This window comes from Parus major, chromosome 12, assembly GCF_001522545.3.
Source record: "Parus major isolate Abel chromosome 12, Parus_major1.1, whole genome shotgun sequence".
Taxonomy (NCBI): domain Eukaryota; kingdom Metazoa; phylum Chordata; class Aves; order Passeriformes; family Paridae; genus Parus; species Parus major.
In genome coordinates, this window is record NC_031781.1 from 3,465,446 (window position 1) to 3,478,181 (window position 12,736).

General features: G+C 49.6%; 1 protein-coding gene across 3 annotated transcripts in view; it reads left to right on the top strand.

Annotated features, from left to right (window-relative positions):
* RNF123 (ring finger protein 123) overlaps positions 1–12,736 on the top strand; it is a 47,694-nt gene that overhangs the window by 21,290 nt on the left and 13,668 nt on the right. For all 3 annotated transcript variants that reach the window (XM_015641140.1, XM_033517391.1, XM_033517392.1), the window contains exons 27-33: positions 2,322–2,499; positions 3,484–3,558; positions 3,947–4,034; positions 4,294–4,381; positions 4,506–4,590; positions 11,616–11,755; positions 11,899–12,087. In XM_015641140.1, coding sequence (XP_015496626.1) covers positions 2,322–2,499; positions 3,484–3,558; positions 3,947–4,034; positions 4,294–4,381; positions 4,506–4,590; positions 11,616–11,755; positions 11,899–12,087 — 843 coding nt within the window. The remainder of the gene's footprint in view (positions 1–2,321; positions 2,500–3,483; positions 3,559–3,946; positions 4,035–4,293; positions 4,382–4,505; positions 4,591–11,615; positions 11,756–11,898; positions 12,088–12,736) is intronic.

Consider the following 12,736-nt stretch of genomic DNA (forward strand, 5'->3'; position numbering starts at 1 on the left):
GCAGATTAAAGGGAGAGTCAGTTCTCAAGACATGTCAGAAGACAGACTCTACTGTGAACCATTTCCCTGAGCTATGCTGTGTCACAGGGTGATCTCACTACTGCAGCTCTTCCTGGAATCTGTGGGATCCAAGTCAAGGGGTTCTTGTTGAGGTGTTCTCCCCTTCTTCACTTGGTTCCCATGCAGAGAGTGTATTCCACATTTACTGGAACAGTGGCTATTTGCACAGGTTGTCACTTTTCCCCCAAATTCCCCATTTTCCAGGATAAAAGCTCTGGTCTGTTTTCTCACAAGCAGTTTGCTGACTTTTTCCTGACTTCCGTTGCCTTGCCCTGTCTCTCTTTGTGGCTTTTGTGTGTAAACAGGGAGGGGAAGAAGAGTTCTCATGAACACTGCAGAACTGCAGTGGCTGATCCTGACTCGTGAGCTCTTTGCTCATCCCTTCTTTCCCTCTGGAGCAGGATTGCAAGGCAGAAGCTCTCCAGCTGCATTAGCATAGCCTGTGCTTGCCAGAAAATAATCTTTTCTTCCCAGACTGCTGTAGAAAGGCTGAGGGGCATCACCAGGGTGCACTGCAGGTATTACTGTGCTGGCCCACACAGGAACACTATTCATGTCTCTAGGTAATCCATTGTCATACTAAACCAGGACTGCAGTGTCACCTTTCCTGATGAATCAGCAACATCTGGGAGTGAGGGTTATAGTCTTCTCTGTTTGTGGCCTCTGCTGCTATCCTGGCCTGCCTGGCCCACAGGGAGAGCAGGAATGTGCCCCAGGAGCCCAGGGAGTTTGCAGAATGTGCCTGCACTGAGGAGCCTCTGCCTTCAGGGCTCCATCTCAAAGTCATCTCAAGTCCCTGTTCCTTTCCAGTGGAGGCATCAGCAGCAGCTCCTGCATCCCTGGGAATTGTGTGCACTGGAGGGGCACATCTGTATGACCACAGCTGCTGCTGTTTTAGAGAAAGAGTCTGGTTCTGTCTGGGGGCAAAGTCCTGCTCTGTGCTGAGGTGTCAGAGCATAGCAGGGGCTGCTCCTTCCTCGAGGGAATTAGCCACTGGTTTATTCTGGGGGATTCAAAGTTAGGCAAAAGGGATTGCTACTGCTTAAAAACACACATAGTTTTAAATGTAATTCTGTAATGTAATTCTGCCTTCAAAACATCCCTGTGGGAATTACAGCTTATTTTATTACAACACTGTAGTTATTTATCTCACTGGCTAATCACATCTTTGTATCCTCTTGGTGTAGGCTTTCTTCTAGCTTGGCAATACCTGAAATGATGTTTGGGGTTATCAAGTCTTAAAGCCAAATGCAGCTTTTTCAACCTTAATAAAGCCAAAGCAGTTTTTTAAACCTTAATGTTGTTCTGCACAGTTGCTTTCTATCTTGGAAGTAACAATTTGGATGAGATGTGGGTCAGTGTTGAGAAAAGGATGTCTGTTAGTCAGTTCAGTTGATTTGCACTAGTTCAGTCTAATTTACAGAATAAACCCATGAAAGTCTCCCAAAGATGGTAACAACACATTTTAGAAAAGCCATTAAGCAAATGAAATGCCTTATCTGCACCTCTGATTTTATTTTTTTTCTTAAATTTGAAGTGTAACCCTTCATCTATTTTTATGCAAGTAGCTATTGCTTATGCTATTTCTTGGCATTGCAGGATATGAAATACTATTTCCTCTTTTTATGGCTTTGGTGGCGCCCATTTTTATAGCTTGAAGCTATGTAGATGACCTTAAATTTCCTGTTTTTAATTTAGGACCCTCTGATTTTTGTTTAGAGAAACAAGAGGCTGATGTTCCTCAGGACAGTAAATCTGGTTGAATGGCTGGCACAGAACCTGAAGGGCTGTGGCTGCCTATTGCAAAGATCTGAGTTGGTGTGAGCTTTCAGCCTGTTCCCATTTAATCCCTACAATGGACCAGCCTTCTTTCCAGCAGATTTCTGGAAAGTGCTAGTGCCTGTTTTCCTTCAGCAGTGTCCTTGGCATAAAACTCACATACTTGTTTGGCAGGTCTTGTGTTTGCATATGCCCTGATAAGGAGTAGTGCTTGGAGGATCTCAAGGCTTGGTGAGACAAAGCCATCATATTAGTGAGCTTGAGGCTGGTGTAGAGATCTCTGATTGTTTCTTCCAGCTGCCACTTCTGTGGCTTTATGGAAAGACCAAGTGGCACAGATCTGGTTACTGAACTTAGAACAGTAAGATGTCTGAGCAAGATCTCCAGTATGGGGATGTTTCTGAGGTGTGAGTGTGATGCTGGTTGTTGTTTCTCCCAAGAGAAGCTGTCAGCTGACTGGGAACTGTGTTCTTTCTGGGCAGGAGAAGATGCAGGATATCTACTGGCTGCTGCGAGTGTGCATCCGCACCATCGAGCACGGTGACAGGACGGGCTCGCTTTTCGCTTTCATGCCGGAATTCTACCTCAGCGTGGCTATGAACAGCTACAGTGCACTCAAGAACTACTTCAGCCCTGTCAACAGCATGGAGGAACTTCCAGGTGAGGGGATGGGGACAGCTTCCTGATTCTGGTCTAAATCTAAAACATAAAATCTAAAGCAAGCCACATCCTTATGGTTAAGCATATTATGTTGGGCATCTTCCTTTCTGTCTGTTCCTGGTTGTGATGTGCTGCACCAGTGCCTTGTCTGAGCTGTGGGGCAGGTGGTCAGCTGTGGTCACTGTTCTCAAGTAGGGAGCCCATGTCTGAAGCTGTCACAGGACTCGCTGTAGTAAAAATCACTGGCAACTATGGATTGTGTTTCCAAGCAGGTATCAGGAATGGGCTGGAGTGCTGTAAGATGTGATTGCCCCTGCAATTTCTACCACAGCCTTCTGGTGTCTGGGTGGGAGAGGATGTGCTCTGAGTGCAGAAATTGGGAGTGCTTTCGAATTCCCCTGGAATTTGAAGATGTTCCTATGGAGATAACCACCCACTTGATGCCAAGAGTCTGTGTTTAGGTGGATTCCGTCTGTGCACATTCTGTGTTTTCCTAGCTAAATGACCTCGCTTAGCTCTTAACAAATAGTGCTCTCCAGAGCCTGTGAAGGTAAGAAAAGCTTCTGTTCCCACCAACAGGACATAGCTGAAGTGCTCTTGTTTAGGCAAGAGCAGACTTGAGCAGTAGTGGATTTTTACAGGGTGGGAAGGTTGGACATGGCTTTTCTGCATAGACTTAGGGTGTTCTTTGTGTTGCTTAGCCTCTTCTGCATCAGGCACTTCCCCATTGCCATCCAACTCAATTGCATGGTTTTATCTTTCTCTGAATAACTGTTTCAGACTCTGCAGACTGAGATGAGAGGCTCTCCCAGAGGTGGATGTGTCTTCCCAGCTCTCTGTTTTGACAACTAGACACACAGCTAAGCTGCAGTTAGCTGTAGCAGAAATTCATTCCATGCCCTGTGCTGTGTCCATGGCAGCACTGGGACCACAGGGCTGCCCCTCAGGCTGTTGCCATGACCCTGCTCCCTCCTTCTCTTGCAGGCTATGAAGAGACCCTTATGCGCCTCGCTGCCATCCTGGCCAAGCATTTTGCTGACTCGAGGATTGTGGGCACAGGTAAGGCTGCATTCCTCTGCTTTTGGGGTGATAATGTCACAGCTGCCACTGCCAGTGGCTCAACCAGGCTACTGCTGGATCTGTCTGCTGAATCTGTTGAGTGCTTATGCATCCACATTCAAAATGAGGCTGGGCACTGTCCTTATCCTGCCTATTGCAGGGTAGATGCATGACCTAGGACACCGTTTTGAGAGCAGGACTCATGTCCTGGCTACCTGCATATCCAGTCTGGGCTTATTTCTTAGTTGCTTGAGCCTAGACATGCTTTCCATGTCAGGGACAATATGAACATGAGGGCAAGTCCCTCCTGGCCACTGGCATTCAGGTGCTCCTTGGTGTGCTGTGTGTCCTTGGGTGCCTGGCCTAGTCCCTTCTCATTCCTCCTCAGACATCCGGGACTCCCTGATGCAGGCGTTGGCCAGCTACGTCTGCTACCCCCACTCGCTGCGTGCTGTAGAGAGGATCCCAGAAGAGCAGTAAGTGCTGCCCTGCCTGTTCCTGGGGAGCTGGGGCGGGGCTGGGTTGGTGGCAGGCCTGGGTGAGCAAGCAGGAGGGCTACCAAGCACTACTGAGAGTCCATGAGTTGCCAGCAGGGTGGTGGAGTTGATTTGGGAGCCTTGTGTCACCCTTTTACGAGTGGCTTTGCTCTGCCCCAGCTCCATGGGTCGTGCTCTGTGTCCTGTTTAATCTCCTGTTCCCAAATGCTGTGGGCTGACCTGTGTCCCTGTCTGGCAGGCGGATCTCCATGATGAAGAACCTCCTGGCTCCCTATGAGCAGCGACCCTGGGCACAGACCAACTGGATCCTCGTCAGGCTGTGGCGGGTGAGCATCCTGCACCCCTGCCCCTCTCAGCACCTGGGGCTACTGGGACACTGAACATCTCACTTTCCAGTAGCAGCAAAACTGTTCTTTAGCCTCTAAGGTATTTCCTTACCTCTTTTGCCAGGGCTGTGGCTTTGGGTACAGATACACACGGCTCCCACACCTGCTGAAAACCAAGCCTGAGGATGCCAGCCTCCCCAGCCTGCAGAGTGAGTGGGGCAGGGATGGGCACTCAGGGCTGTGATGGGTGCTGGGGGAGGACCAGCCTCTTCCTTAGCAGCTGTCCCTGTGGGCCAGGCCAGCTGTTGGGATAGTTGCCAAAGTAGGGTGTTCCTGGCCAAATATTCAGGCCTGGTTTTTACAGCCTGGCCATCCCCAGCCTCTCTCCTGGTGATTTGGGCATGCCAAATGGTGAGTAAGATCCATCATAAGTAGGGGTTCTGCCCTCCAAAGGAGAAGAGAGAGGCTCAGGACTTTATCCTTACCAGAGTTTTAGCCTGGGAGAAAGCTCTGTGATGCGCACAGTGAACAGCTGCTGTGGGGAAGAGCTGCCATGTCAGCCAGGGAGCAGGTGCCCTGTGAGAGGGAGCTGGTGCCCAAGGAAGCAGGACACTGTATAAGTTTGCAGTCAGGGTGTTTTATCCTGGCATCTCTCAGAGCCTGGCAGAGCCTGTCCTGCCTTTGGCACTGCAGTTTGGTTCTCAGCACTGTCACTAAGCTGAGGGGTTTCTTGGCTCTGAGAAAGATGAGGGGAGAAGTTGCCTTTCTTGAGCTGAAGAACATGTCCCCAGCTTTACTCTTAAGGATTCTGGGTTTGTGTGGATACATTCCTGGTCCCCCTTTGAAAAGGGATGTGGAAAAGACTTTGTGCCAGACTTTGTTCTGGGAAGTTTCACAGGGGGACAGAAGGACAGGTGGCACATGGAGGTGTATAGTGAGCCCTGTCCAGGGAGCTGCCTGTCTGTTCTAACAGCACTCTTGTTCTCTTTTCTCTCTCCTGCCCATGGTGCCCAGGAGATCTCTCTGTTGCTAGTTTCCAGAGTAAGTTTGTTGTGTGACCTCTTGTCTGGTGGAGTAGCTTTAGAAAGCTCCCTGCTTCCCCTCTTCTGCCTAGAGAGACCCTTCTTTGTAGGCAGAGAGCTTCACAAGTGATTGTTTTTCTCAGCTCCACCCCTGGGAGAAGCCAGGGGGGCTGTGCCCATGTGTCAGTCTCTGAGGCTGCATCATGGACCTGCTCTTGCACCTGTCTTACCAGGGTTACCTCTGGGGTCAGAGCCCTGCTGAAGGGGTTCCTCTCATCCTTCATCCAATGGAGAAGCCCTGGCACACATGCAGGAGGGATCTCATGGCTGTCCCTTCCCTCTCCTACTGCACAACCAAGCCACTGAGAGGCTGTCACCAGTCCAGTGGGGTGGTAACTGAGCTCAGCCCATCCTGGGGAGCTCTGGGGCAGCAGCAGAGTTCCTCAGCTGTCGAGGCTTTGCTCCACACATCGAGTGGCTCCACACAGTCTGATCCTGAGCCCAGAGTAGGCTGTGCTGGCTACTGGGGACTCACTCTTGGGAGCACTATTTTAAGGCTCAACCAAATCAATAATAAATGCTGATTTAATTGAAGAGGGACAGGGGACTCAGAGGTGTCCTTGAGATGCTGCCCAGGGAAGGAGGAGGACATGACCCCCCCCCTCCCCTTCACACCCATCAGCCTTCACCATGTTGCAATTTGAGCACTGGCAGAGTCAATGGGACAAACTGCTGAGCTAAGGAAGTCCCTGTTTGTCTGGGTCTGCTGCTGCAGGGCACTCTGAAGGGAGTGTGGGCGAATGCCTGTCCTCTGGTGCTCCAGTCCTGTTTTGGAATGCTTCCTTGGAAGACTGCACAGGTGGGGAAGGTTTTCTCATGCTGCCTCACAACATCCGTGAAACACCCAGAGCGCAGACTACCTGTTCTCTGCTGCCTTTTGCCCATGCTCACTGAGGGTGACCAGTGGATGGTGGCTGGCTTAGCCCAAGGGGACAGAGGCTCTGAAAGGCCATCTGTGTCCCTGCTTGTTCCCAAAGTTATTCCTCAGCTCCACTGGCACAGAGCTATTCCTCAGCTCTTGTGCAAGCAGAGCTCTGCCTCAGTTGGGCTCCTGAGAGCAGATGGGGCTGTGTTCAGAGCTGGGGTAGTTGTGCTTGCTGGTGCTGCAGGGACTTGTTTTGCTTTCACCAGGACTTGTAGGCAAGGCCAGGTGCTGTCCTGGCATGCACAGCAGGAGCAGCAGCTGGGCCCAGCCCGGCTTGGAAAAGCAAGAGCTGCAGCGTGGCTTTGGGTTGTATCACGGGGCTGCTCTGCCCCAGGCCTTCTGCCCACGCATCCATCAGGTGGAGGGAAGGTAGGTGGGACCATGAGATCATCGAGCTGAGATGTGCAACACGGGCCAGAGAGTTCACCCACGACCCCTTCCCAAGTCCAGTAAATTGCCTAAGCTGAAGAGGACTTTCAGGAGGAGATCCCACCTTGATCTGACACCAAAAGCATCAACTGGTAGTAGTTGCTCACTCTCAGAAATAAATCTACAGCTTATGATTCCTGATGGGGGTCACAGAATGGTTTGGATTGGAAGGAACCTTAAAGCTCACTCTCATTCCAGCCCCCTGTCATGAACAGGGACACTTTCCACTGGACCATGGTGCTCCAAGCCCCGTCCAACCTGGCTTTAAACACTTCCAGGGACGGGGCGTCCATAACTTCTCTGAGCAACCTGTGTCAGGGCCTCACCACCCTCACAGTAAAGAATTTTTTCTGATATCTAAACTTGCTCTCTCTCAGTTTGAAACCATTTCCCCTACCTTACCTCATCGTCTGTCTTCCTCTGCTGCTGCCCTGCCTTTCTCTTCTTTACAACGTTTTATTCTTCAGAAGCACTTGTGTAACAGGGTAAACTCATTTCTTGGTCCTTTTCAGTGGTGAAAAACATGTGGTCTCTCTGTCTTATTCAGGAAGGGGTTTTGCTTTTCTGAGTCCTGTGGGGTGTTCACCCTTGCCATATTTTTCAGCAGCCCCAGAAGTTTTGGTGTCATGCAGTTGGGAACCTTCCCTGATGTGCTGGTCACAGAGCCAAGACTCACATTAGGTGGTTTGCTAGGGCTTTGCTTTGGAGGCACACATAGATCCCAGGAGCCCTGGGCCATCCTGATGCCTCACACTCAACCTTATGGATATCTCATCCCCCAAGTGCTGCCTGCTTTCCTTCTGCCTGGCCCTGCAGCCTTCCCTTTGGTCCTCTCTAAATGCATCTCCAAATGGGCACACTGACCTGGACTCTCAGATACATCTGGAGCCTTTCAAAAACTCAGATTAGCATTGGGTGGAGCTGCTTTGCATCTGAATCTCGTCCATTTGGGGCTTTCCCCTTCTGTGCTCAAGCTCTGCTGTAAATGCTGCTGTATCCAGAGACCTCTTCAGGCTGCTGACCGAGAGGTCTCACAATTAGCCCTGTTATAAATCTTGCTGGGTCATTAGCAAACTATAAAAGTACATAATTACCTTCCTGTGATGAAAGTACGTGACCCTGCTTCTTTACCATTATCTAGTAGGAGCACTTATTGAAGGCTTCCACTTTGCCTGCTTTATTAATTTTTAACTCTCTCTAATAATGGGCTTCTACTCTTAGACTTTCTGCCATTACTACTTCTATTAAATAATTCTGCTATATTTTTTTCCTATAGTTGAAAAAACTTTGCATTACCATGGTCAGTCAGGGATGTTTTTATGTCTTCTCTATTACCCCTTTTCTCCTTGCTTTTGCCTGCCATTGCCTATGTTTGATTACATTCACTTTGCCTCTTGTATTTTAACTTAAGTCTTTGCTTCATCATGCTCTCAGTGACCCTTTTAACCCTTTAGTGTTTGCTGCAGCACTGGGGTTTCTGGCTCCCTTATAATCTTCTTAAAGAACTCTGTGTTTTAATTCACCGTTTCCCCTACCTAGATTTTCTTTTCCTCTATTTTGTTTATATTTTCCAGGGAAGTTTCTGTTTCAGAAACATGAGATGTATCTATAACCCCTTAGTTCCACGCTCTGTTGCCCACATTAAATGTATTGAGGTCAAAATTTCTGGCCTTGAAAAACTACCAATTTCTGTTCCAATGACTGATGTTTATCTGTCATAACGAAGGCTAAGCCAGGATTGAGTGGCTTTTGTATTAGGGAGGTACAAATTTTGAGGCATTGATGATTTACTAGTGTCAGCATCAAGAAAGTTTCCCCATCACTTGAGTATCCACTGGCTCCCTGTGAAATGACATCCCTGCCTGCAGTGGCACATAAGGAATGTGGCGTTTCCCAGGAGGGCAGTGGTAACCAAGGTGGGTGGGAATGTCCCAGCAAAGGTGAACATATTGCAAATAAAGATGGACACAGCACCAGCACTGGGTTTTGGATACCAGTAATAATTACCTCATGTGGGAACTTGTGCAAGGAATGGAGCTGTTTGTGCTGTATTCCAGGGCTTGTTCCTTTTGCTGCTGTCAGAGAGTAGCAGTGATCTCAGCATCTTTAGATCCAGAATCCTCATGGGATCAACAAAAGCCAAGGAAATAATTGTTTCCTGGTGTTAGCTTTAAAACCTTCAATAAACCTATTTACCTGTGGAAAGGTTTGACAAAAGGCACCAGATTTTAATGCTCTTATAGTCTGGCACAGTCTGCCAGCACCAGGGAAAGCATTTAAGAACCCAGAATTACAGAATCACGCCACTCATTGAGAAAAGACTGTGAGGAAATAGTCATTGGCTAAAAATCAGGACAAAGCAAGTTATTACAAGCATAGGAGCATCCTTCAAAAAACCAAAGCTGCCTTCAAATGAGGTAGACTTTGGCTGGGCAGTTCATCCTGAGATCAATCCTGACCTGCAAGGTTAGTAAAAGAGGCTTTGGCAACAGACCATCAGGACAACATGCAGAGTTCTTCCATGAGGAGGGGTGATCTCTGCCTAGAACTGCTTTGGTACTTGAAGGCTGGAAAGGGACTAATACAAGCAGTTTTAACAAAAAGCAGTTCTTACATGCTGAAGGGAGACTGGGGGAAAGAAAGCACTAAAACCTCTGTAAAAAGACCTTTCAATTCTGAATGACTGAGAGAGAAAACATGGATAGAATCAGCATGACCAGGTGCAGAATGGTGAAGTAAGGGTGTGCTGTGTCTCTTCATCCATCACTGACAGAGGAGACAAGGTGTGCCCCAGCACTGGCTCCTGGGCTTCTCCACTTGTGCCTCAGGACCAGTTCCTGAGGGTTATTCCTTGAGCTGGCAACCTATAGTAATCTTTTAGAGAAGAGCAGCTTGACATCCAGTCCAAGGAAGAAATTACACATCAGGAATTATGAGGAAAGCAAACCAGGACAAAACCAAAACCACATTTTGCCTTTGTGCAAATCTGCCACGCGCTTGTGGTTTGGATGCTGCATGTGCTTCTTATTCCACCTCTCCAAAGAAAACCTGGGAGAGATGTTGGGCTTCAGGGAAGGGTGACAAAAGGGACAAAGATGGGACAGTGAGAAACTGCACTGGCTGAGGCTGATCCCATTTAAAAGACTGTCATTAAGGTCTGGAATCACAGCTAGCTGGAGGAAGTGACTGGAGAGGAGCATCTTACTGGCTCTACCACCAGAAGGAAGGGGTTACAGAGAATAAATATTAACAAATAAAGTGAGTAGGAACCAAGCTCCAATCGGAATTCCTGCTGCTACACACAGCTGAACTGTGGAGTGTTGCTCAGGGACATGCTTAATGCTAAAGGCTTACACAGTTTTAGAGGGCACTGGGCAAGAAATCCCCAGAGGACCAATAAATATGCAAAAAGGACGTCTGGCTTGGCCAGTCCCTGAGCCACATGTAGCCAAAGGCTGGGAAAGTACATGTGGGTGGGAGTAGGACATCAAAGATATTTGTTGTGATAAAATCCCTCCCAAACATGAGCTTTTAGGCAGGATCAAAGGCAGGGCACTGGCCTGCTCGGGGTGATTATGCACTGTGAGATTCAGTGAGTATCCTCCATAATAACAGAAGTTCATTGCACTTGCTAGTGGGTATTCACAGAATAATTTGTCCTGTTTCCATTTCAGATGACTGTCTCCTGTCATCCCTCCCTGGCTTTGCTAATCCCAGCTAACAATCTGCCTGTAGTTATGCCTTGCTTCTTGATCCCTAGGGATGTGATGGAAGTTGTCCTGTGTTTGCTTTGCCCACGCTGGCCCTTTGAGTAGTCTGCAACCCCAGAGAGCTTCTGCAGTCACAGCACAGTTTGTTCCTCTGGGCATGGCAGTCCTGGTGCTGCCAGGGTTTCCACCTGCTATTTCTAATAGCTTCTAGTGGAGGAAAATGTAGTTAGATTGGTGTTTTTCCCTATAGTTGGTAAATCTGCTCAAGTTTCTCTTTCCAAGCCCTGAGTTTTGGGCTGAACTCCAGTACCCTTCCTTTGTAGTGCTGAATGTTTTGTGGGCCTCTTGCTGGCAGTGGATCATTCTGCTGGTGAGAAGCATCTGTCCCATTTGTGCCCCCTTCTTTTCCCTTCCTATCTGTGGAGGCTGGTGTCCCACACAGCCCTGACTGTGCTTCCCAGCTGCTGGGCCTGACCTCATCTGTGGTCTTGATAGTGAGGAAGCCCAGAGATGAGATGGCACGAAACCAAGGGGATGTGTCTGTGCTTGGGCTGAACCTGGCTGGAGAGTGTGGGGAGCTCTGCCTGAGCCTGCTAAGGGCAGAACTAACCTCAGCTCCATACAGAAGCCTCTCAGGAGTGGAATTTACTGGATGCCTTCCTCCCCAGACACAGGCAGACAGGCACGGCCATGTGAGGCCAGGGTGGCCGTGCTGGCTCCAGGCAACTGCTGCCACACTGATATCAGGAGCAATTAATGCTGAGCTGACCATGGGCCTCTGCAGAGCTGAGCAAGAGGGATGCTGAGCTGCAGGGCAGTGCTCCTGTGCGTGTGGGCAGCAGCAAGCACGGAGGGCTCTTCCCTGGCTAATTCAGGCTGGCATTGGAAAAAAGTGCTGGGAGGCCCAACAGGCACGAACAGTGCTCAGAATAGTCCTTGTGCCAGCTCCCAGTGTCCTGCCATCACTGCTACTGTAAGGCACAAGCCAACGTTTCCCAAGCCCAGGACTGGTCTCACAGCCTGTCCTCGACACTCGCTCATGGCTGCCCTGGGACCAGGCTACTGAAGCTGTCTCTGTCTGGTTCCAGAGCCGTGTCCCTCCACCTTGCTGCAGCGGCACATGGCAGACCTGCTCCGCAGCGACCGCGACCTGGCCCCCAGCTTCCTCAACAGTGTCCTGAACCAGCTGAACTGGGCCTTCTCCGAGTTCATTGGCATGATTCAGGAGGTGGGTGTGCACCAGGGATGCAACACTCACTGGGTGCTGTGTCCTGCACACACAAAGGCTCAGGGCACAACTCACTGCACTGGGGGTCACAGCCCTCCTTTTGGCAAGGGGCTTCTTTTTAAGCTGTCTCCATTGCTTGGCAGATCCAGCAGGCAGCAGAGCGCCTGGAGAGGAACTTTGTGGACAGCCGGCAGCTGAAGGTGTGTGCCACCTGCTTTGACCTGTCGGTGAGCCTGCTCAGGGTGCTGGAAATGACCGTCACGCTGGCACCGGAGATCTTCCTCGACTGGAACCGCCCGTCGTCAGAGCTGCTGCTTCGGAGGCTTGCCCAGGTATCGTCCTGTGTGAAGAAGCAGCATCTGGAGGGGCATGGGGACCCCTCTGCCCTCTCTACAGATGTGTGGTGATCTGGGGGTTTCTGTTGCAAGTGCTGTGGTACTTAGAGCTGCTGCAGAAGAAGTGGTGCTCCCTAAAATCTCTACATATCAACTGCTCCCCTCCTTTGCAACTGCTCTGGTCACAGCTGATTCTACCTCTGCTGGGAGGGAGGGTAACAGCTGCTTAAATCTTCCTTATGCCAGTAAATGCTGAATTTTCCTGTGACAAGCAGTGTCATGAAATCTGGAGAGAAGGAAGAAGGTGTGGTATTTCTGGGTTGGGAGCTGTGGAGAGTGTAGCTGGTTTCACAGTGCACACACTCCAGTGTTCGGGCATCTTGGTCCTTTATCCCTCAATACTAGAATATGGTACCAAAATGTCTCCACTTTCCCACCATAGTGATGTGAGCCCCATTCCAACTCACAACACCCCTTAGGCTCCAGTAAATTAGTTTATTTTCTAAAGCATGAGCAGTCCTGGAAAGCCCTGAGGGCAGACTGCCCTTGTATGAGCTGGATTGGCAGAGAGCAGTCAGATGTACCTTAGCAGTACCCCAAAGGTTGATACTCAGGGCTCAGAGCAGATGAAACAAAGCAAGAGGTA